At 36.2% G+C, this 22,605-nt stretch overlaps 1 protein-coding gene and 1 pseudogene across 1 annotated transcript in view; both read right to left on the bottom strand.

The window, feature by feature from the left end:
* LOC113566366 (BTB/POZ domain-containing protein 7-like) overlaps nucleotides 1-19,583 on the bottom strand; it is a 43,411-nt gene extending 23,828 nt beyond the window's left edge. Inside the window, 1 exon segment of the mRNA XM_026991671.1 lies at nucleotides 19,520-19,583. Coding sequence (XP_026847472.1) covers nucleotides 19,520-19,583 — 64 coding nt within the window.
* Nucleotides 19,584-20,386: 803 nt separating this feature from the next.
* Nucleotides 20,387-22,286, bottom strand: LOC6603991 (annotated as a pseudogene).
* Nucleotides 22,287-22,605: the final 319 nt, after the last annotated feature.

Genomic DNA, 22,605 nt, shown 5'->3' with positions numbered 1-22,605 from the left:
TATGGGGTCGGAAACGATTCCTTCTGGACGTTACACACATCCACTTTTACCACAAATCTAATATACCCCAATACTCATTTTGAGTATCGGGTATAATAATGAAACGGAAGTTTCAATTAATAATTTTGAAAAATACGAGCTGGACAGGCTGTATTTTAATAGATAACGAAATATGTATATCTATTGTAATTGAAAAATAAAATTTTTTCGCGACGGTGGCGTTTTCGTGGCCGGAACATCGAAAGAGAAAAAATAATAATCCGAAACATCGAAAGTGTTTAATGGCTAGAATTGAAAAAAAAGTGGCAAATAACTGTGACTGTGAAAAATAAATTTATAAATGGGTTTGTGTGTGCCCACTGTGCCAGCAACAATAACTGCAGCGACAGGAAGATCAGCGACAGCGATTTAAGCAGAGGCAACACCAGCAGCAGCAACAGCGGTATCAGTAGCAGCGACTTCAGCGGCAGCAGTAACAACAACAGCAGAAGCAGAATTCATCAGCTGAGTCTCATATTTCAAATTGTTTTTAAGCCTAATTAAGTAAAAAAAAAAAAAAAATTAAACTAAGATGTTGTCGGAACAAATAATTAAGCTATTAGAGGCTCAAGCAGCGATAGCAAGGGAGATTAAAAAGATTGAAGCTGGTCATTTGACCAGCGATGTAATCCAAAGGTTAGGAGACCTTAAAAACAAGGTTACAGGCAATAATTCTGCACTGTTAACATATGGAGTAGTCGATCATGACTACTATAAGAGACAGCAGTACGAAAAAATTTTTATAGAGGACATACATAAAAGTATGTAGAGTCAAAAAATAATGAAACATTAACGAAAGGGAAGGTAGAAATAACAAAGTTACAATCAGTGGAGTCTGGAACTTTGAAGGAAGACATAGAGCCTAAAATTGACAATAGCATAGAAAAAGTATCTGAGGAAATCGTCAGAATAGTGGAAAACCTGAGGACATATTTAGAGCAAACCATGCAGAGGTTTGATCAGGCTAAAATGGGAGAGTGTAGAATGAGAAAGGAAAAAATTGAGTTCCTCAGTAAAAGACTGAGCTAAAAAATTGAGGAGTATTATCATAGCTATGAAACAAACGACAGCTTCGACAACCAGATCGGAGATTTTGGAATTTGATATTCAAAGCATGTTGAGCAACCTACAAGTTAGGATGCAAACCATAGCTGAAGAAAACAGCATGGATACTAAAGGGGCAACGGTAAAAAAAGAAGATAATTTTTTCGGATCAGCTGAATCGTTTACTAGACTTACCAATGCTAGATCACGATTCAGCGAAACATATTAAATGGTTTTCTGATTCTATAAATGAGTCAATACATTTAATTAAATTAAAGTCACATTTAACAGAAGAAGTTGATGTGATTTTCGCGCACATTGTGTTGAAAAAATTCAACAAAGATACCTTACAATTATATGAAAGTCATATAAAAAGGACAAAAGAGATCCAAGCATTGCCAGATGTAATGGAATTTTTAGAACAACGGTACACTTCTCTTTACACGTCGCAGGATAAAGAGTGGAAACCGTTGAAAAAAGTAGTGCAATATGGTAAAATAAAAGAAAATTGTCCGTTATGTAAAATGGCAGGACATACCATAATTCACTGCTATAAGTTTAAGGGAATGAGTCCGATAGATAGAGGCCAGTTTATTAAAAAACAGCGCCTTTGCACAAAATGCTGTAGGCATGATATGTATAAGAAATGCTTTTCTGAAAGTTTATGTTGGATTTGTAAAAAACCTCATCATACGATGTTCCATATTCCCAACGAAAAGAGGGAAAATGATAACACTTGCTTGACAAAAGAACAAGCGTTCTTAGCCACAGCACTTATAAAAGTAAGGGCAAGGAATGGTGGCTATCAAAACCTTAGAGCTCTCATTGATTGTGGGTCCCAATGTACCATAATTTCAGAAGAAGCTGCGCAAATATTAAACTTAGTACAAAAAAGAGCGAACACCGAGGTAAGTAGAGTGTCATCTACAGACTCTTGCACTTCAAAGTACAAAGTTACTTTATCGGTAAAAACTCGTGATTATAATAAAGGTCCTCTTAATATTGAAGCAATTATTCTTCCGAAATTGATGAAAGCTTTACCATTAAAGTCTTTCAATATTGATAAAACTAAGTGGCAAGATTATGTGTTGGCAGACCCTAACTTTAACAAACCAAGTAGGGTAGATGTAATAGTTGGGATAGATTTGTATACCCATATTTTAAAAGACGGAGTAGTAAAAATAGACGGACTACTTGGACAAAATACAGAATTCGGATGGATTATATCCGGTTGCACCAAATCAAAAGGTGATAAATTTATTGTGGCGACAACAATTGAAGTTGGGGACTTAGAGCGGTTCTGGGAATTGGAAAGTGAAAAGAATGACGTAGAAGAAGATGTGTGCGAGGAGCATTTCTTGGAAACAACAAGAGGAGATGAGAATGGTAGGTATGTGGTTAAAATACCATTTAAAAAAAAAAGGATCTGGGAGATTCAAAACCCCAAGCTATAGCGCGATTTTATAGTTTAGAAAGAAAGCTCAGCAATAATAAAACATTAAAAGAAAATTTTGTAAAGTTCATGCATGAATATAAAAACTTAGGACATATGGTAGAGTCCAAAGAAGATGGGAAATATTATTTACCCCATCAAGGAGTCATAAGAGATTCCAGTGTAACGACAAAGCTGAGGGTGGTTTTCGATGCTTCAGCAAAAACCACAAACAATAAAAGTTTAAATGATATCATGGGTTGAACCAAGGGTCCAAAAAGATATCTTCGATATTATGGTGAAATGGCGTAAATGGCCATTTGTAATATCTGCGGACATTGAAAAAATGTACCGGCAAATTAATGTTGATAAAGACGATCAACAATATTTGCATATAATTTGGAGAGATAATCCAAACGAAAAGTTAAAAGATTATAAACTTACAACCGTTACGTACGGTACAGCTTCAGCACCCAACTTAGCAACCAGGGTGCTTGTTGCAATAGCAGATAATTGCAAAAATCAAGCAATTAGGGAAATCATAAAGAATGATTTTTATATGGACGACCTGATGACAGGTGCCGACACGCCAATATTAGAAAGAGAACAGATCGAGTGGCATTTTATTCCCCCGGCAGGATCTTACTTCGGAGGTATTTGGGAAGCTGGGGTAAAATCAGTGAAATATCACTTAAAAAGGGTAATTGGGGACAATAATTTAACCTATGAGGAAATGGCAACTCTATTATGTCAAATTAAAGAGGTACTAAATTCACGCCCTTTGTATACAGCTACAAATGATAGTGACGATCTGGATGTATTAACACCAGGTCATTTTATAATTGGAAGGCTAATATTTGGCCCAATTGAGACAATTTCAGAGGAAAAAATCGGGAATCTGGATAGATGGAGATTAATTCAGAAAATGAAAAGAGAATTTTGGATTAAATGGAAAGAAGTTTATTAGCACACACTGCAACAATGAAATAAATGGAAAATAGGGATGCAGAATATTAAAACAGGACAGATTGTATTAATAAAAGATGAAACCTGTCACCCAGCTAGATGGCCCTTGGGAAAAATAGAAGAAATACATAAAGGTAGGGACGATAGAGTCAGAGTAGTAACTATTAAACATCAAGATGGGTTGATAAAACGACCTATAACTAGAATTTGTCCATTAGCTGGAATTGAGTCAGAAAAGCAAGACTCAGGAATGACTCCAAAAGAGACCAGAAGTACGCGTAGTAGACCTCGAATGTCCAAGCTAGGACTGATGGCAGCATTGTTAATGCTTGTGTTATGTTGCCAAGTGTCAAATGCAAACATTGCTGCTAGAGGAACGGCGAAGTGGTCAATTGAAAAAATGAACAGTTCCACTTCGATATATTTGGACCCGATGGGGGACGTTGAAATAGTCGCCTCATCTTGGGATTTAATTTTTTATTATAGCATGGACCCGTATTTCCAAATGATAAAAAAGGGGAAAGAATTGATTGGGAAAATGAGAGTTGTGTGTGATAAACTTTATACTTTTGAAGATCAATGCAATAATGTCTTAGATAATACGGAAAGACAAATTGCAGACCTGGAGGAAATAATAAACTTTTCATGACTCAGGATAATAAAAGAAAAAAGCGAGCCCCATTTGAGTTTATGGGCTCACTTTATCATATATTATTTGGGATAATGGACGCCGAAGATAGGGAAACGTTGGAAGGAAATATGAAAAACGGTAAATATTCTCAAAAGAACTACCGAGGAAATAAATTTGAACTTTAGAAGTATGAGTGCTAGAGTAGAAAACATAACGGAAGCATTAAAGGAAAGTTTCTATGTGTACACAGAATCTATAAATTTCTTTATGGTAACAAAGCAACTAAGCTCCTTGATTGAAAAATGCGATAAAATTCAATCAGCAGTTATTAATCTACTGATAGATATTAAACATGGTAGACTAAATTCAAATATTTTAAAACCTATACAATTAAAGGGAGAAATAGCAAAAATAAAAGATAACTTATTAGAAACATTGGTGCTTCCAGGAAAAAGAACAGGAACAGAATTGAAGGAAATTTACAGCCTATTAACAGCGAAAGGAATTTTTGTTGATAACAAATTAATTCTGAACGTGAAGATTCACCTGTTTGGTAGACACGCATCCCATTTGTTTAGGATAATTTCGATGCCGGTTGAGCATGAACAAGAATTGGTCAAAGTAGATTTGAGCTCCAGGTATTTAGTATATAACTTCGAAATTGATTCCTATCATTCGCTGAATGAAGCTACCTTGAACAAATGCCGGAAATGGAAAACGAATAGAAGAGTATGCGAAAGTAGTTGGCCTTGGAGCAATCCCAATGATAATGCTTGTGAGATAGCTCCTTTCAAAGCAAGAGGTAATTCAATTTGCGTTTATAGAAAGATAGCAGAGACAAGGTCATTTTGGGTGGAATTAGAAAGGCGGCGTAGTTGGCTCTTCAAAGTTCCAGTACTAATTCAATGTAGTAGCTCAAATCAAGAACTAATTGATCTTCTGCAAGAAGGAATTTTAACAATAATACATGGTTGTACTGTGCAAACCGGTGATAAAATACTAGTACCTCATCACAGTATCTAAACATAAAACTACGAGCCAATTTCAACCTCTTATACAAATAATATAAGTAAAATACCAAAAATTGTATGGAATCCATTAACAGTACCATTAATTAACCATACAGACGAAATGGATAAGTTAAGAATCGAATTAAAATTGTTAAAAGAAGGTCATCATGATTTAAAAGGACTTAAGTTCCATCATGTATCTGGACATGCGGCCTTGATTATCGGAATCATAATAATGATAATATTAATAATCTATGCCATAAGAAGAATTAAAGTAGCACGAAGACTGCAAACGATAGCACTTCCCTACCCACTGTAATTGACTGTAAATGATTATCTGTACTTTTAATTATAGCTATAAAGAAAATGTACACAAAAAGGTTCACAAGAATCAAAATACAAAACAATTCCACTTTCGGCCCTTTGCAGAATGTTCAAACATGAACATATTATCGTCAGTACAATGCCACTTTCGGCCCCTTGCAGAATGTTTAAATATAAATAGATTATTGTACACATAAACTCATGTAACAACACCGATCTCTAAAGAAATAACATAAAGTAGACAAGTTATGACTGCACTGGTGTAAACAGAGATCTGTTACCCATTAATACGACAACAAAACACAAGTGGAGAAAACACTTAACAAATGCGGTCCTAAAATAAAACTAATGTAAGCATGTACTTAAAAAGACACCCTCAGTAAAGTGTATCCTCTGCGTAGGTCTAACGATAATTATAGACTACCAAATTGTACCTCGTACCTCATTGTCAAATCACATATAAGGCTCTGATTTTAAGAATAAAATTTAGTTTGAATTTAAAACTCAACTCGCAAATGTCTAGACTTTTCTTTTAAGGTCTTAACATTTTGGTCCTTCGAGACTCTCCGTTGTTTCCCCCCTGTGGTAAGAGCACGGAGTTAAACCAGCTTCCTTGAGACTGAACAAGTGTCTAGTTCACTGACAGTTAAAGGTAGCAAAATAAAAAAACTTTGATTTCCCTCCTATAGGAAGGAACAGAGTATAAAATAAATTAATGAAACGAGAGTTTCAATTAATAATTTGGAAAAATACGAGCTAAATAGGCTGTATTTTTAATAGATAACTGGGTATATCTATTGTAATCGGAGAATATAAAAAAAAAATAAAATAAATAAAAATTAATGAAACGGAAGTTTCAATTAATAATTTTGAAAAATACGAGCTGTACAGGCTGTATTTTAATAGATAACGAAATATGTATATCTATTGTAATTGAAAAATAAAAATTTTTCGCGACGGTGGCGTTTTCGAGGCCGGAACATCGAAAGAAAAAAAAAATAATAATCCGAAACATCGAAAGTGCTTAATGGCTAGAATTGAAAAAAAAGTGGCAAATAACTGTGACTGTGAAAAAGAAATATATAAATGGGTTTGTGTGTACCCACTGTGCCAGCAACAATAACTGCAGCGACAGCGATGCAGCAGCGACGTAAGCAGAGGCAACACCAGCAGCAGCAACAGCGGTATCAGCAGCAGCGACTTCAGCGGCAGCAGTAACAACAACAGCAGAAGCAGAATCAGCTAAGTCTCATATTTCAAATTTTTTTTAAGCCTAATTAAGTAAAAGTAAAAAAAATTAAACTAAGATGTTGTCGGAACAAATAATTAAGCTATTAGAGGCTCAAGCAGCGATAGCAAGGGAGATTAAAAAGATTGAAGCTGGTCATTTGACCAGCGATGTAATCCAAAGGTTAGGAGACCTTAAAAACAAAGTTACAGGCAATAATTCTGCACTGTTAACATATGGAGTAGTCTATAATGACTACTATAAGAGACAGCAGTACGAAAAAATGATTAAAAATATAGAGGACATACATAAAAAGTATGTAGAGTCAAAAAATAATGAAACATTAACGAAAGGGAAGGTAGAAAAAACAAAGTTACAATCAGTGGAGAATGGATACTAAAGGGGCAACGGTAAAAAAAGAAGATATCGATTTGCCTGATCTTCCGAAAGTGGAAGTACCCACATTCTCGGGCAAAGAAAAAGAGTGGTACGGCTTTTCACAAATATTTTGTGAATTAATTCATAACAGAGATAGTCTGAGTACATCTCTAAAATTCAATTATTTGAAAATCGCGATAAAGGGTGAGGCACGGAGTATGGTAGCTCACCTTTTAACTGGGCCGCTGGAGAATTATAATGCCGCTTGGGAATTGCTGACCAAGCGGTAAGAAAATAAGCGAAAAATTTTTTCGGATCAGCTGAATCGTTTACTAGACTTACCAATGCTAGATCACGATTCAGCGAAACATATTAAATGGTTTTCTGATTCTATAAACGAGTCAATACATTTAATTAAATTAAAGTCACATTTAACAGAAGAAGTTGATGTGATTTTCGCGCACATTGTGTTGAAAAAATTCAACAAAGATACCTTACAATTATATGAAAGTCATATAAAAAGGACAAAAGAGATCCAAGCATTGCCAGATGTGATGGAATTTTTAGAACAACGGTACACTTCTCTTTACACGTCGCAGGATAAAGAGTGGAAACCGTTGAAAAAAGTAGAGCAATATGGTAAAATAAAAGAAAATTGTCCGTTATGTAAAATGGCAGGACATACCATAATTCACTGCTATAAGTTTAAGGGAATGAGTCCGATAGATAGAGGCCAGTTTATTAAAAAACAGCGCCTTTGCACAAAATGCTGTAGGAATGATATGTATAAGAAATGCTTTTCTGAAATTTTATGTGGGATTTGTAAAAAACCTCATCATACGATGTTCCATATTCCCTACGAAAAGAGGGAAAATGTTAACACTTGCTTGACAAAAGAACAAGCGTTCTTAGCCACAGCACTTATAAAAGTAAGGGCAAGGAATGGTGGCTATCAAAACCTTAGAGCTCTCATTGATTGTGGGTCGCAATGTACCATAATTTCAGAAGAAGCTGCGCAAATATTAAACTTAGTACGAAAAAGAGCGAACACCGAGGTAAGTGGAGTGTCATCTACAGACTCTTGCACTTTAAAGTACAAAGTTACTTTATCGGTAAAAACTCGTGATTATAATAAAGGTCCTCTAAATATTGAAGCAATTATTCTTCCGAAATTGATGAAAGCTTTACCATTAAAGTCTTTCAATATTGATAAAACTAAGTGGCAAGATTATGTGTTGGCAGACCCTAACTTTAACAAACCAAGTAGGGTAGATGTAATAATTGGGATAGATTTGTATACCCATATTTTAAAAGACGGAGTAGTAAAAATAGACGGACTACTTGGACAAAATACAGAATTCGGATGGATTATATCCGGTTGCACCAAATCAAAAGGTGATAAATTTATTGTGGCGACAACAATTGAAGTTGGGGACTTAGAGCGGTTCTGGGAATTGGAAAGTGAAAAGAATGACGTAGAAGAAGATGTGTGCGAGGAGCATTTCTTGGAAACAACAAGAGGAGATGAGAATGGTAGGTATGTGGTTAAAATACCATTTAAAAAAAAAAGGATCTGGGAGATTCAAAACCCCAAGCTATAGCGCGATTTTATAGTTTAGAAAGAAAGCTCAGCAATAATAAAACATTAAAAGAAAATTTTATAAAGTTCATGCATGAATATAAAAACTTAGGACATATGGTAGAGTCCAAAGAAGATTGGAAATATTATTTACCCCATAAGGGAGTCATAAGTATTCCAGTATAGCGACAAAGCTGAGGGTGGTTTTCGATGCTTCAGCAAAAACCACAAACAATAAAAGTTTAAATGATATCATGTGGGTTGGACCAAGGGTCCAAAAAGATATCTTCGATATTATGGTGAAATGGCGTAAATGGCCATTTGTAATATCGGCGGACATTGAAAAAATGTACCGGCAAATTAATGTTAATAAAGACGATCAACAATATTTGCATATAATTTGGAGAGATAATCCAAACGAAAAGTTTAAAGATTATAAACTTACAACCGTTACGTACGGTACAGCTTCAGCACCCTACTTAGCAACCAGGGTTGCAATAGCAGATAATTGCAAAAATCAAGCAATTAGGGAAATCATAAAGAATGATTTTTATATGGACGACCTGATGACAGGTGCCGACACGCCAATATTAGAAAGAGAACAGATCGAGTGGCATTTTATTCCCCCGGCAGGATCTTACTTCGGAGGTATTTGGGAAGCTGGGGTAAAATCAGTGAAATATCACTTAAAAAGGGTAATTGGGGACAATAATTTAACCTATGAGGAAATGGCAACTCTATTATGTCAAATTAAAGAGGTACTAAATTCACGCCCTTTGTATACAGCTACAAATGATAGTGACGATCTGGATGTATTAACACCAGGTCATTTTATAATTGGAAGGCTAATATTTGGCCCAATTGAGACAATTTCAGAGGAAAAAATCGGGAATCTGGATAGATGGAGATTAATTCAGAAAATGAAAAGAGAATTTTGGATTAAATGGAAAGAAGTTTATTAGCACACACTGCAACAATGAAATAAATGGAAAATAGGGATGCAGAATATTAAAACAGGACAGATTGTATTAATAAAAGATGAAACCTGTCACCCAGCTAGATGGCCCTTGGGAAAAATAGAAGAAATACATAAAGGTAGGGACGATAGAGTCAGAGTAGTAACTATTAAACATCAAGATGGGTTGATAAAACGACCTATAACTAGAATTTGTCCATTAGCTGGAATTGAGTCAGAAAAGCAAGACTCAGGAATGACTCCAAAAGAGACCAGAAGTACGCGTAGTAGACCTTGAATGTCCAAGCTAGGACTGATGGCAGCATTGTTAATGCTTGTGTTATGTTGCCAAGTGTCAAATGCAAACATTGCTGCTAGAGGAACGGCGAAGTGGTCAATTGAAAAAATGAACAGTTCCACTTCGATATATTTGGACCCGATGGGGGACGTTGAAATAGTCGCCTCATCTTGGGATTTAATTTTTTATTATAGCATGGACCCGTATTTCCAAATGATAAAAAAGGGGAAAGAATTGATTGGGAAAATGAGAGTTGTGTGTGATAAACTTTATACTTTTGAAGATCAATGCAATAATGTCTTAGATAATACGGAAAGACAAATTGCAGACCTGGAGGAAATAATAAACTTTTCATGACTCAGGATAATAAAAGAAAAAAGCGAGCCCCATTTGAGTTTATGGGCTCACTTTATCATATATTATTTGGGATAATGGACGCCGAAGATAGGGAAACGTTGGAAGGAAATATGAAAAACGGTAAATATTCTCAAAAGAACTACCGAGGAAATAAATTTGAACTTTAGAAGTATGAGTGCTAGAGTAGAAAACATAACGGAAGCATTAAAGGAAAGTTTCTATGTGTACACAGAATCTATAAATTTCTTTATGGTAACAAAGCAACTAAGCTCCTTGATTGAAAAATGCGATAAAATTCAATCAGCAGTTATTAATCTACTGATAGATATTAAACATGGTAGACTAAATTCAAATATTTTAAAACCTATACAATTAAAGGGAGAAATAGCAAAAATAAAAGATAACTTATTAGAAACATTGGTGCTTCCAGGAAAAAGAACAGGAACAGAATTGAAGGAAATTTACAGCCTATTAACAGCGAAAGGAATTTTTGTTGATAACAAATTAATTCTGAACGTGAAGATTCACCTGTTTGGTAGACACGCATCCCATTTGTTTAGGATAATTTCGATGCCGGTTGAGCATGAACAAGAATTGGTCAAAGTAGATTTGAGCTCCAGGTATTTAGTATATAACTTCGAAATTGATTCCTATCATTCGCTGAATGAAGCTACCTTGAACAAATGCCGGAAATGGAAAACGAATAGAAGAGTATGCGAAAGTAGTTGGCCTTGGAGCAATCCCAATGATAATGCTTGTGAGATAGCTCCTTTCAAAGCAAGAGGTAATTCAATTTGCGTTTATAGAAAGATAGCAGAGACAAGGTCATTTTGGGTGGAATTAGAAAGGCGGCGTAGTTGGCTCTTCAAAGTTCCAGTACTAATTCAATGTAGTAGCTCAAATCAAGAACTAATTGATCTTCTGCAAGAAGGAATTTTAACAATAATACATGGTTGTACTGTGCAAACCGGTGATAAAATACTAGTACCTCATCACAGTATCTAAACATAAAACTACGAGCCAATTTCAACCTCTTATACAAATAATATAAGTAAAATACCAAAAATTGTATGGAATCCATTAACAGTACCATTAATTAACCATACAGACGAAATGGATAAGTTAAGAATCGAATTAAAATTGTTAAAAGAAGGTCATCATGATTTAAAAGGACTTAAGTTCCATCATGTATCTGGACATGCGGCCTTGATTATCGGAATCATAATAATGATAATATTAATAATCTATGCCATAAGAAGAATTAAAGTAGCACGAAGACTGCAAACGATAGCACTTCCCTACCCACTGTAATTGACTGTAAATGATTATCTGTACTTTTAATTATAGCTATAAAGAAAATGTACACAAAAAGGTTCACAAGAATCAAAATACAAAACAATTCCACTTTCGGCCCTTTGCAGAATGTTCAAACATGAACATATTATCGTCAGTACAATGCCACTTTCGGCCCCTTGCAGAATGTTTAAATATAAATAGATTATTGTACACATAAACTCATGTAACAACACCGATCTCTAAAGAAATAACATAAAGTAGACAAGTTATGACTGCACTGGTGTAAACAGAGATCTGTTACCCATTAATACGACAACAAAACACAAGTGGAGAAAACACTTAACAAATGCGGTCCTAAAATAAAACTAATGTAAGCATGTACTTAAAAAGACACCCTCAGTAAAGTGTATCCTCTGCGTAGGTCTAACGATAATTATAGACTACCAAATTGTACCTCGTACCTCATTGTCAAATCACATATAAGGCTCTGATTTTAAGAATAAAATTTAGTTTGAATTTAAAACTCAACTCGCAAATGTCTAGACTTTTCTTTTAAGGTCTTAACATTTTGGTCCTTCGAGACTCTCCGTTGTTTCCCCCCTGTGGTAAGAGCACGGAGTTAAACCAGCTTCCTTGAGACTGAACAAGTGTCTAGTTCACTGACAGTTAAAGGTAGCAAAATAAAAAAACTTTGATTTCCCTCCTATAGGAAGGAACAGAGTATAAAATAAATTAATGAAACGAGAGTTTCAATTAATAATTTGGAAAAATACGAGCTAAATAGGCTGTATTTTTAATAGATAACTGGGTATATCTATTGTAATCGGAGAATATAAAAAAAAAATAAAATAAATAAAAATTAATGAAACGGAAGTTTCAATTAATAATTTTGAAAAATACGAGCTGTACAGGCTGTATTTTAATAGATAACGAAATATGTATATCTATTGTAATTGAAAAATAAAAATTTTTCGCGACGGTGGCGTTTTCGAGGCCGGAACATCGAAAGAAAAAAAAAATAATAATCCGAAACATCGAAAGTGCTTAATGGCTAGAATTGAAAAAAAAGTGGCAAATAACTGTGACTGTGAAAAAGAAATATATAAATGGGTTTGTGTGTGCCCACTGTGCCAGCAACAATAACTGCAGCGACAGCGATGCAGCAGCGACGTAAGCAGAGGCAACACCAGCAGCAGCAACAGCGGTATCAGCAGCAGCGACTTCAGCGGCAGCAGTAACAACAACAGCAGAAGCAGAATCAGCTAAGTCTCATATTTCAAATTTTTTTTAAGCCTAATTAAGTAAAAGTAAAAAAAATTAAACTAAGATGTTGTCGGAACAAATAATTAAGCTATTAGAGGCTCAAGCAGCGATAGCAAGGGAGATTAAAAAGATTGAAGCTGGTCATTTGACCAGCGATGTAATCCAAAGGTTAGGAGACCTTAAAAACAAAGTTACAGGCAATAATTCTGCACTGTTAACATATGGAGTAGTCTATAATGACTACTATAAGAGACAGCAGTACGAAAAAATGATTAAAAATATAGAGGACATACATAAAAAGTATGTAGAGTCAAAAAATAATGAAACATTAACGAAAGGGAAGGTAGAAAAAACAAAGTTACAATCAGTGGAGAATGGATACTAAAGGGGCAACGGTAAAAAAAGAAGATATCGATTTGCCTGATCTTCCGAAAGTGGAAGTACCCACATTCTCGGGCAAAGAAAAAGAGTGGTACGGCTTTTCACAAATATTTTGTGAATTAATTCATAACAGAGATAGTCTGAGTACATCTCTAAAATTCAATTATTTGAAAATCGCGATAAAGGGTGAGGCACGGAGTATGGTAGCTCACCTTTTAACTGGGCCGCTGGAGAATTATAATGCCGCTTGGGAATTGCTGACCAAGCGGTAAGAAAATAAGCGAAAAATTTTTTCGGATCAGCTGAATCGTTTACTAGACTTACCAATGCTAGATCACGATTCAGCGAAACATATTAAATGGTTTTCTGATTCTATAAACGAGTCAATACATTTAATTAAATTAAAGTCACATTTAACAGAAGAAGTTGATGTGATTTTCGCGCACATTGTGTTGAAAAAATTCAACAAAGATACCTTACAATTATATGAAAGTCATATAAAAAGGACAAAAGAGATCCAAGCATTGCCAGATGTGATGGAATTTTTAGAACAACGGTACACTTCTCTTTACACGTCGCAGGATAAAGAGTGGAAACCGTTGAAAAAAGTAGAGCAATATGGTAAAATAAAAGAAAATTGTCCGTTATGTAAAATGGCAGGACATACCATAATTCACTGCTATAAGTTTAAGGGAATGAGTCCGATAGATAGAGGCCAGTTTATTAAAAAACAGCGCCTTTGCACAAAATGCTGTAGGAATGATATGTATAAGAAATGCTTTTCTGAAATTTTATGTGGGATTTGTAAAAAACCTCATCATACGATGTTCCACATTCCCTACGAAAAGAGGGAAAATGTTAACACTTGCTTGACAAAAGAACAAGCGTTCTTAGCCACAGCACTTATAAAAGTAAGGGCAAGGAATGGTGGCTATCAAAACCTTAGAGCTCTCATTGATTGTGGGTCGCAATGTACCATAATTTCAGAAGAAGCTGCGCAAATATTAAACTTAGTACGAAAAAGAGCGAACACCGAGGTAAGTGGAGTGTCATCTACAGACTCTTGCACTTTAAAGTACAAAGTTACTTTATCGGTAAAAACTCGTGATTATAATAAAGGTCCTCTAAATATTGAAGCAATTATTCTTCCGAAATTGATGAAAGCTTTACCATTAAAGTCTTTCAATATTGATAAAACTAAGTGGCAAGATTATGTGTTGGCAGACCCTAACTTTAACAAACCAAGTAGGGTAGATGTAATAATTGGGATAGATTTGTATACCCATATTTTAAAAGACGGAGTAGTAAAAATAGACGGACTACTTGGACAAAATACAGAATTCGGATGGATTATATCCGGTTGCACCAAATCAAAAGGTGATAAATTTATTGTGGCGACAACAATTGAAGTTGGGGACTTAGAGCGGTTCTGGGAATTGGAAAGTGAAAAGAATGACGTAGAAGAAGATGTGTGCGAGGAGCATTTCTTGGAAACAACAAGAGGAGATGAGAATGGTAGGTATGTGGTTAAAATACCATTTAAAAAAAAAAGGATCTGGGAGATTCAAAACCCCAAGCTATAGCGCGATTTTATAGTTTAGAAAGAAAGCTCAGCAATAATAAAACATTAAAAGAAAATTTTATAAAGTTCATGCATGAATATAAAAACTTAGGACATATGGTAGAGTCCAAAGAAGATTGGAAATATTATTTACCTTATAAGGGAGTCATAAGTATTCCAGTATAGCGACAAAGCTGAGGGTGGTTTTCGATGCTTCAGCAAAAACCACAAACAATAAAAGTTTAAATGATATCATGTGGGTTGGACCAAGGGTCCAAAAAGATATCTTCGATATTATGGTGAAATGGCGTAAATGGCCATTTGTAATATCGGCGGACATTGAAAAAATGTACCGGCAAATTAATGTTAATAAAGACGATCAACAATATTTGCATATAATTTGGAGAGATAATCCAAACGAAAAGTTTAAAGATTATAAACTTACAACCGTTACGTACGGTACAGCTTCAGCACCCTACTTAGCAACCAGGGTTGCAATAGCAGATAATTGCAAAAATCAAGCAATTAGGGAAATCATAAAGAATGATTTTTATATGGACGACCTGATGACAGGTGCCGACACGATACTGGATGCTAAAAAGCATGTAAAGGAAGTTACCCGGGAGTTTAATAAGGTTGGGTTTAACTTAAGAAAGTGGATAACAAATATCCCAGAAATTATAGAAGGCATTAGAGATGACCAACAAAATAAAGTATTAACCATTGAGGAGAATGAATCCGTCAAAACATTAGGACTACAATGGGAACCGGTTAAAGACGAGTTTTTTAATAACAAAAGAATAGTATTATCTACCTTAGCCAAGATATATCACCCCTTAGGCTGGTTGTCTCCAGTGACACTTGTCGGAAAATTGTTTATTCAAAAACTTTGGCTAGCAGACAAAAATTGGGATGAAGAATTATCAGAACAGGATACTCGGGAATGGAATTCGTTTAAAAAAGTTTAACAGAGTTAGAGAGCATTCGGATACCGAGATGGCTAAATTCTCAGCACAATAAGTCGATGCAAATTCATGGGTTTGCCGATGCATCCGAAAAGGCTTATGCTGCCGTAGTGTATGCCAAGGTAGATAGTTCTACAATTATAATAGCCAGCAAAAGCAAAGTTAATCCAAAGAAGAATCGGAAAACTATTCCAAAATTAGAACTTTGTGCAGCACGTCTTCTGGCAAAATTAATTCAACGGGTGAAAGTAGCGGTTGGAAGTAATGTAGAGTGTTATGCCTGGAGTGATTCTACTATTACTCTAGCCTGGATTAAGAATGGAGACAATAAAGACAAGTTTATCAGGCGTCGAACTGACGAAGTAAGAAAGATTAAGGAAATTAAATGGGAACACGTTAGAACTGAAGACAATCCAGCAGATGTAGCATCAAGGGGCATTAGTGCAGATAAGCTAAAAGATTTTAAGATTTGGTGGAAAGGGCCTCAATGGTTGCCGAAATCTAAGGAACATTGGCCAAAAGAGGAAATTGAAGAAAAAATAGTAGTTAGCACAAAAATGGTAATAGCAAAAAATAACATTTTTTGTGAATTATTACAAAAATATTCGTGTATGCATAAACTAGAGTCATTGCATATGTATTGAGGTTTATTCAAATCAAACCCAAAAAGAAAGAATTTCCTCCATTTTTGACAGTGAAGGAGTTTAAGAGCGCCAAAGTATTAATAGTAAAACAACAACATGCTATACAATTCAGTTCCGAAATAGCAAGCCTAATTAATAAAAAGGAAATAGAAACAAAAAATAAACTATTAAGCTTAAATCCGTTCTTAGATAAAGACGGATTGTTACTTGTTGGAGGTACATTGCAAAACTCCAATGCGGTATTTGAGGTTAAACATCCATTGATTTGAAATAAGTGTCACTTGATTCTTTATTTATCAAGAATGCACATAAAGAAACATTGCACGGTGGAATTAATCTGATGCGAAACTATATCCAGCGAAAGTTTTGGATATTTGGGCTAAGAAATTGCTTAAAGAAAAAACTTAAAGAGTGTGTCACCTGTGCTAGGTATCGACAGAATACTGCAGAACAAATTATGGGAAATCTGCCGAAACACAGAGCTACAATGTCGCACCCGTTTACAAATACAGGTGTAGACTTCGCCGGGCCTTACCATATCCGATGCTCTAAAACCGGGGGCAGAAATCCTATAAGGGATATATTGCCGTATTCGTATGCATGGCGACAAAGGCTATTCATTTGGAAGTAGTCAGCGATCTTACTTCAGATGCATTTCTAGCTGCACTTAGAAGATTTTTTTTCAAGAAGAGGAAAATGTGCAAAAAAATTTTTCGATAATGGAACCAACTTTGTGGGAGCTTCGCGCAAATTAGACGAGGAATACCAAAAAGCCAAAGACAACATAAAAGTGGTTCCAATATTAGAAAGAGAACAGATCGAGTGGCATTTTATTCCCGCGACAGGACCTCACTTCGGAGGTATTTGGGAAGCTGGGGATAAAATTAGTGATATATCACTTATTGATCTTAATCGGGGACAATAATTTGACCTATGAGGGAATGGCAACTCTATTATGTCAAATTGAAGCGGTACTAAATTCACGCCCTTTGTATACAGCTACAAATGATATTGACGATCTGTATGTATTAACACCAGGTCATTTTATAATTGGAAGGCCAATATTTGGCCCGATTGAGACAATTTCAGAGTAAAAAATCGGGAATCTGGATAGATGGAGATTAATTCAGAAAATGAAAAGAGAATTTTGGATTAAATGGAAAGAAGATTATTTGCACACACTGCAGCAAAGAAATAAATGGAAAATAGGAATGCAGAATATTAAAACAGGACAGATTGTATTAATAAAAGATGAAACCTGTCACCCAGCTAGATGGCCCTTGGGAAAAATAGAAGAAATACATAAAGGTAGGGACGATAGAGTCAGAGTAGTAACTATAAAACATAAAGACGGGTTGATAAAACGACCTATAACTAGAATTTGTCCATTAGCTGGAATCGAGTCAGAAGAGCAAGACTCAGGAATGACTCCAAAAGAGAACAGAAGTACTCGTAGTAGTAAAAGGTAATTCAAATTGCGTTTATAGGAAGATAGCAGAGACATGGTCATTTTGGGTCGAATTAGAAAGACAGGGTAGTTGGCTCTTCAAAGTTCCAGTAAACACTAATGCTAGATTTCAATGTAGTAACTCAAATCAAGAACTAATAGATCTTCCGCAACAAGGAATTTTAACAATAATACATGGTTGTACTGTGCGAACCGATGATAAAATACTAGTACCTCATCACAGTATTCCAACAGAAAGCTACGAGCCAATTTCATCATTTTATATAAGTAATATAAGCAAAATACCAAAAATTGTTTTGAATCCATTAACAGTACCATTAATTAACCAAACAGAAGAAATGGATAAGTTAAGAAACGAATTAAAATTGTTAAAAGAAGGTCATCATGATTTAAAAGGACTTAAGTTCCATCATGTATCTGGACATGCGGCCTTGATTATCGGAATCATAATAATAATTATAATAATATTAATAATTATAATAATAATAATAATTATAATAATATTAATGCCATAAGAAGAATTAAAGTAGCACGAAGACTGCAAACGATAGCACTTCCCTACCCACTGTAATTGACTGTAAATGATTATCTGTACTTGTAATTATAGCAATAAAGAAAATGTACACAAAAAGGTTCACAAGAATCAAAATACAAAACAATGCCACTTTCGGCCCTTTGCAGAATGTTCAAACATGAACATATTATCGTCAATACAATGCCACTTTCGGCCCCTTGCTGAATGTTTAAACATTAATAGATTATTGTACACATTCACTCATGTAACAACACCGATCTCTAAAGAAATCACATAAAGTAGACAAGTTATGACTGCACGGGTGTAAACAGAGATCTGTAACCCATTAATACGACAAACACAAGTGGAGAAAACACTTAACAAATGCGGTCCTAAAATAAAACTAATGTAAGCATGTATTCAAATAGACACCCTCAGTAAAGTGTATCCTCTGCGTAGGTCTAACGATAATTATAGACTACCAAATTGTACCTCCTACCTCATTGTCAAATCACATATAAGGCTCTGATTTTAAGAATAAAATTTAGTTTGAATTTACAACTCAACTCGCAAATGTCTAGACTTTTCTTTTAAGGTCTTAACATCCGATCTGATCCAGATTCAGCAACCGGATAGATATGGTCATTCTCTATGATTGTGTTAGTTTTATCGAATCTTTAATATTGTGGGTGTAACCGATTTTCGTTCTTTGTGGGGGCGGAAAAGGGTGGGGCGAAATTTTGAAACTAACTCGAAAAGGTCTGATATCACAGAAGTGTGGATACCAAATTTGGTTGCTCTAGCTTTTATAGTCTCTGAGATCCTTAAACTCACATTTTGCAACAGGCAAAACCGACCATGAAACCTGTGTGTTAGAGAGAGACAGAACGAGAAAGAATGAAATTGTTTTCTTGATTCTGGCTATAATAATTATACGATCTGATTCAGATTTTACACTCTAGAAGATATAGACATCTTCTACGATTCTGCGTTTTTAGTTTTCTCGTATCGTTAAAAATGTGGATGCCACAGATTTTCGCCCTTTGTGGGGGCGGAAGTGGGCGGGGCAATATTTTGAAATATACTTGTTACAGTGACATATCACAGAAGTCTAGATATAAAATGTCGATACTCTAGCTCTTATAGTCTTTGAGCACTAGGCGCTAATAGGGACGGACAGACAGACTGGGCTCAGTGTACGTGTAAGCGAAAAAGTTGAAATCTCTGGCGTGCTGCATCCGCAGCTTCATGGCTTTGCCCACCCCTATCTCGGCTTGGCCATGCTGATCGAGCGCCGCTCCCCTTCTGCGCTACGAGACGGCGTCGGCGCCTTCTTCCGTCCGCTTTGGATCTGGCTGGCTTGAAACCTGCATTCATTAATATACATATGTATATAACTTCAGCTGGCACTTCCAGACTATATGGTCCGATACATTTATTTTGTTTGTCTTGCTCAGTCTATTGGTGGAACTTGATAGAACGAAAAAAACTCGGCCAACCGCAGGGGAGCGATCTCACACTCCCAATTCGAGCCAGACGCTGAAAGATACACCACTTCAGTACCTCCCTTTCACTAGAGAGATATCTTTCTATATAAAATCTAAAACATCTGAAATATATGACCATATGACCAAGAGGTATCTTGAGTCTAGCTACTTTATACATTTCGACAGATTAAACGGGTAAAGCATTCGACGACTTAAGTTTATGGTGGGTTGGATTTGGCAAGGAAGGTCAATTTATTGTGTGTTGTAATCTGCCAACTACTAGGGTTAACGAGTAACAAAGGTCCAAAAGGGTTGCAGATGTAATAAACAAATTACTTAAGCTTTTTTTTTCTTCGCAAATACCAGAGATAATATACATACTTAAGTATTTTTAACATTATACATACTATCTAATTTTAAGCCCTTGCCGAAGAGAAAAATTCCGTAAGCTTTATTTAATAGTTTATTTTATTTATCTAGATTGTTAAATTACATTTTTAGTTTAATTTTTGTTCAGAAAGGCATCCCAAAATAAAGTGCCCCGGATCTGGGCCCACTTGCAACCTCTATAAAAACCTGGGTGGTCCAGAGTTGAATGGCCCAGGATTTGGAGGGTGTGATGTGGGCGATAACTGTCCATTACGCATCATATCAATTGGCGAGCTAGAGCGCTGCACGAAGCGGTGATAGTTGCTTTGTGGCAGAGCGTGCTAAAATGAATGGAAAATTTTTATTTTAGGATAAATACCGAGAAGGAAATACTAACGTGTATACTTCACAGGGTCAGTGCACTTAGAACGTTTCCAACTACGCGAGGGTTTGGACCATCCCCCAAATCTAATTGTAAACTTTCTGGCATGTCGTTATTGCTGCCGACGCTACGCCCGCTAGTATTTCCAGTACTATTCGACAAATGAAGCTGACCTAAAGATGCGGTGGCCATTCTCCGCCGTTCTCAACACTAATATCCAAGCCCAAGCTATTTCCATGCGGAAATCGAAAGTCCCCTTCAGTTATTAACGCCGGCAGTTCATTTCGTGGACGCGCTGACGCTGAAATACGTGCATAGCTACACTGAAGCGCAGGACCAGAGTTGGTTGCTAAAATACTGGCTACACCAAAAAGACCATTTGATTGGTGACGCGGAAAAGTGAGATTTCGGCTATATTAGGGGTGTACTCCATCGGTGCCACAGATTTATGATGCTGACGATCCCATTGACGAGGACGATAAAAAAGAAGATCCAACGGTTGTGTTTCGCGGAACTGAGCCAGTAGCCGCTGGTGATGGCGGTGGGCTTTGATCTTCATCTTCAAGCAAATTGTCTTCGCTTTGAGTAGTGGACGCAACTCCACACGGATTTCCTTTGTGAACATCATAGCTTTTCTGGCTGATACTTCATCAGGGAGGAAGCCGAATTTGTCGTTCAATTTCATGTTTTGATGAAAGTGGCAGTAGCAATGCATGCTGGCACATAGGTGACTGGCGAAGTTTATTTTCGCGTTTACGCATTGCCAATAAATTTTGGTTATCCGGTGCTGGTATAACAGCCGACCCTACCGACATTTCAATATTTTCATGAATAGAACCACGATTAACAACACTACAAAGTCCATTATTAGCCGCTGCATTCATGTGGGACACCATATTCAAGGTATCAGGAATATCTGGCGGGTGTCGCGACCTACGCATACGCATTAGTTCCACCTGGTGGTGAGATGAAGATAATCGATCCTTCAACAAAGAGTCCCTGATTACTACCACTACATATCATATGTGAAGGTGGAGTGCTGACAAGATCTCTACGAATTGCTTGGCAGAGTATCTCACTATGAGGTGGTAAAACATGGTCTATGCGCACTAAAGGCAATAATTCTGCGATGATGTCTCGCAACTCTACATCACTCAAATCACAAAAAGTTTGGTTCACGATCTTCCATGCGGCTAATGAGCTCCTGTTCTCCACATTTAAGAACAGCCCGCAGAATCTCTAGCTTAGGAGCTGGTTAAAAAATTACTTTGCAGTTGCGTTTTATCTATTTGGTGCAGGACAGGTGAGGTGCTAATAACGGTAAATTCTTCTCGTAGGTACTAACATGCTTGTCTAAACACCCACGCGGAGCCATGGAGTTGGCAACCCCACTTTAAAATTGTTGGTAAAGTATCAAGGGACAGCTACTCGAGTATTAAATCCTCACAGCCTTGCGCCAAAATATCAATCTCTAAAAACCGACCAATCTGGTAAAGCTCCATAGCTTCCTCTAGTGTCGTTGGACGCACTCTTCCTGTGTTGGTTAAGGCATGCAGTTCCCCTAGTGATCCTGCCGACGTACACGATCCAAAACCGCATAAAATCAATCAATAATGTCCAGGTTAACGGTATAATATTTCGTCTCATACAATTCGCGTGGTCACGTGAAAGGAACGTTCAACGCACTTATCAATGTTGCGCGTTCGACGCGCAATTAAATTAAAAAACGAGGGGCAACGTTGTGAGTTGCTGCGGAGACCGTATCTCTACATTTATACCCGATACTTAGTCAGTATGGCTCTCCCCCGGCAGACGCCGCTTCTATCGAACGACACGACAAAGAGTGCGTGCGAGAGAGACAGAAAATCAGTCTGAGCGTGACGTCAGACGCTGCGTAGCCACTGCAAATTGATTTGTTCCTTTTGGCTATACAAATTATCCGGATCTGATCCAGATTCAGCAATCTGATAGATATGGATGAGATCATCATTTTCTATGATTGTTTTTAGTTTTCTCGAATCTTCAATATTGTGG

Source organism: Drosophila persimilis, unplaced genomic scaffold, assembly GCF_003286085.1.
Source record: "Drosophila persimilis strain 14011-0111.01,24,50 unplaced genomic scaffold, DperRS2 tig00000677-arrow-arrow-pilon, whole genome shotgun sequence".
Classification (NCBI taxonomy): domain Eukaryota; kingdom Metazoa; phylum Arthropoda; class Insecta; order Diptera; family Drosophilidae; genus Drosophila; species Drosophila persimilis.
Note: the sequence above shows the minus strand (reverse complement) of the source record. Positions and strands in the feature narration are given on the sequence as shown.